The sequence below is a fragment of the Wasmannia auropunctata genome, unplaced genomic scaffold (genome assembly GCF_000956235.1).
Source record: "Wasmannia auropunctata unplaced genomic scaffold, wasmannia.A_1.0 LD336095.1, whole genome shotgun sequence".
Classification (NCBI taxonomy): domain Eukaryota; kingdom Metazoa; phylum Arthropoda; class Insecta; order Hymenoptera; family Formicidae; genus Wasmannia; species Wasmannia auropunctata.
This window is the reverse complement of record NW_012026795.1, coordinates 648,669-649,301: the sequence shown is the minus strand read 5'-3', so window position 1 is coordinate 649,301 and position 633 is coordinate 648,669. Positions and strand designations below refer to the sequence as shown.

The 633-nt window shown below is 37.6% G+C and overlaps 1 protein-coding gene across 1 annotated transcript; it reads right to left on the bottom strand.

Annotated features, from left to right (window-relative positions):
• Positions 1-117: 117 nt before the first annotated feature.
• On the bottom strand, positions 118-621 carry LOC105462790. Its single transcript, XM_011709641.1, has one exon. It carries the CDS (start codon positions 619-621, stop codon positions 118-120), a length of 504 nt encoding a protein of 167 aa, XP_011707943.1.
• Between the last annotated feature and the right edge of the window lie 12 nt (positions 622-633).

The following is a 633-nucleotide window of genomic DNA, read 5'->3' as shown; positions in this document are numbered from 1 at the left end:
TAAAAACAACTCATTTTTATAATACATATATATTTTGTGTGTCTTTTGTAATCAAATAATTTTTATTGTAATAAAAAAATGTTTTTTATATAGTAATAAACAGGAATGTAAATTATTTTACAAAACATTATCCTTGTGTATCCAAGAATTATGCGAATTATCAAACCCCAGCCACTTGACATAAACATCATCTCCTCTTTTACGTAACACTTTTTCAACCAGATACACGTTGGGATTAGCAACGCGATGCAACTCGTACTCGTAAAATCCTCCGGTAACCGGTTTTCCACGATAATCCTCTAATAGATACGTCGCAGGATTAGTTTTCTGCACCTTGATGATTTTAAACACCTCCGTAGTCCAATTTGGCGTATAACCTTTCTCAAAGGTTGTTTTGAATTTACTGACGCGTACCGACTCACCCACTTTGAATCGCGCTGGCGCCGCGATCTTTACATAATTGTTGTACACCGTGGTTAAGAGCTTGTCGGCGATCGTAGGGGTAACATCGATAGGTCGCATACCAATAGTTCGATGCTTTCGTGCGTTGTACTCTGACACGAGACGCGATAGCAAGTCGATCCATTTATAATTTCCGTTGAGCGTAAACTGTTTCCACATGTTGTTCTTCAA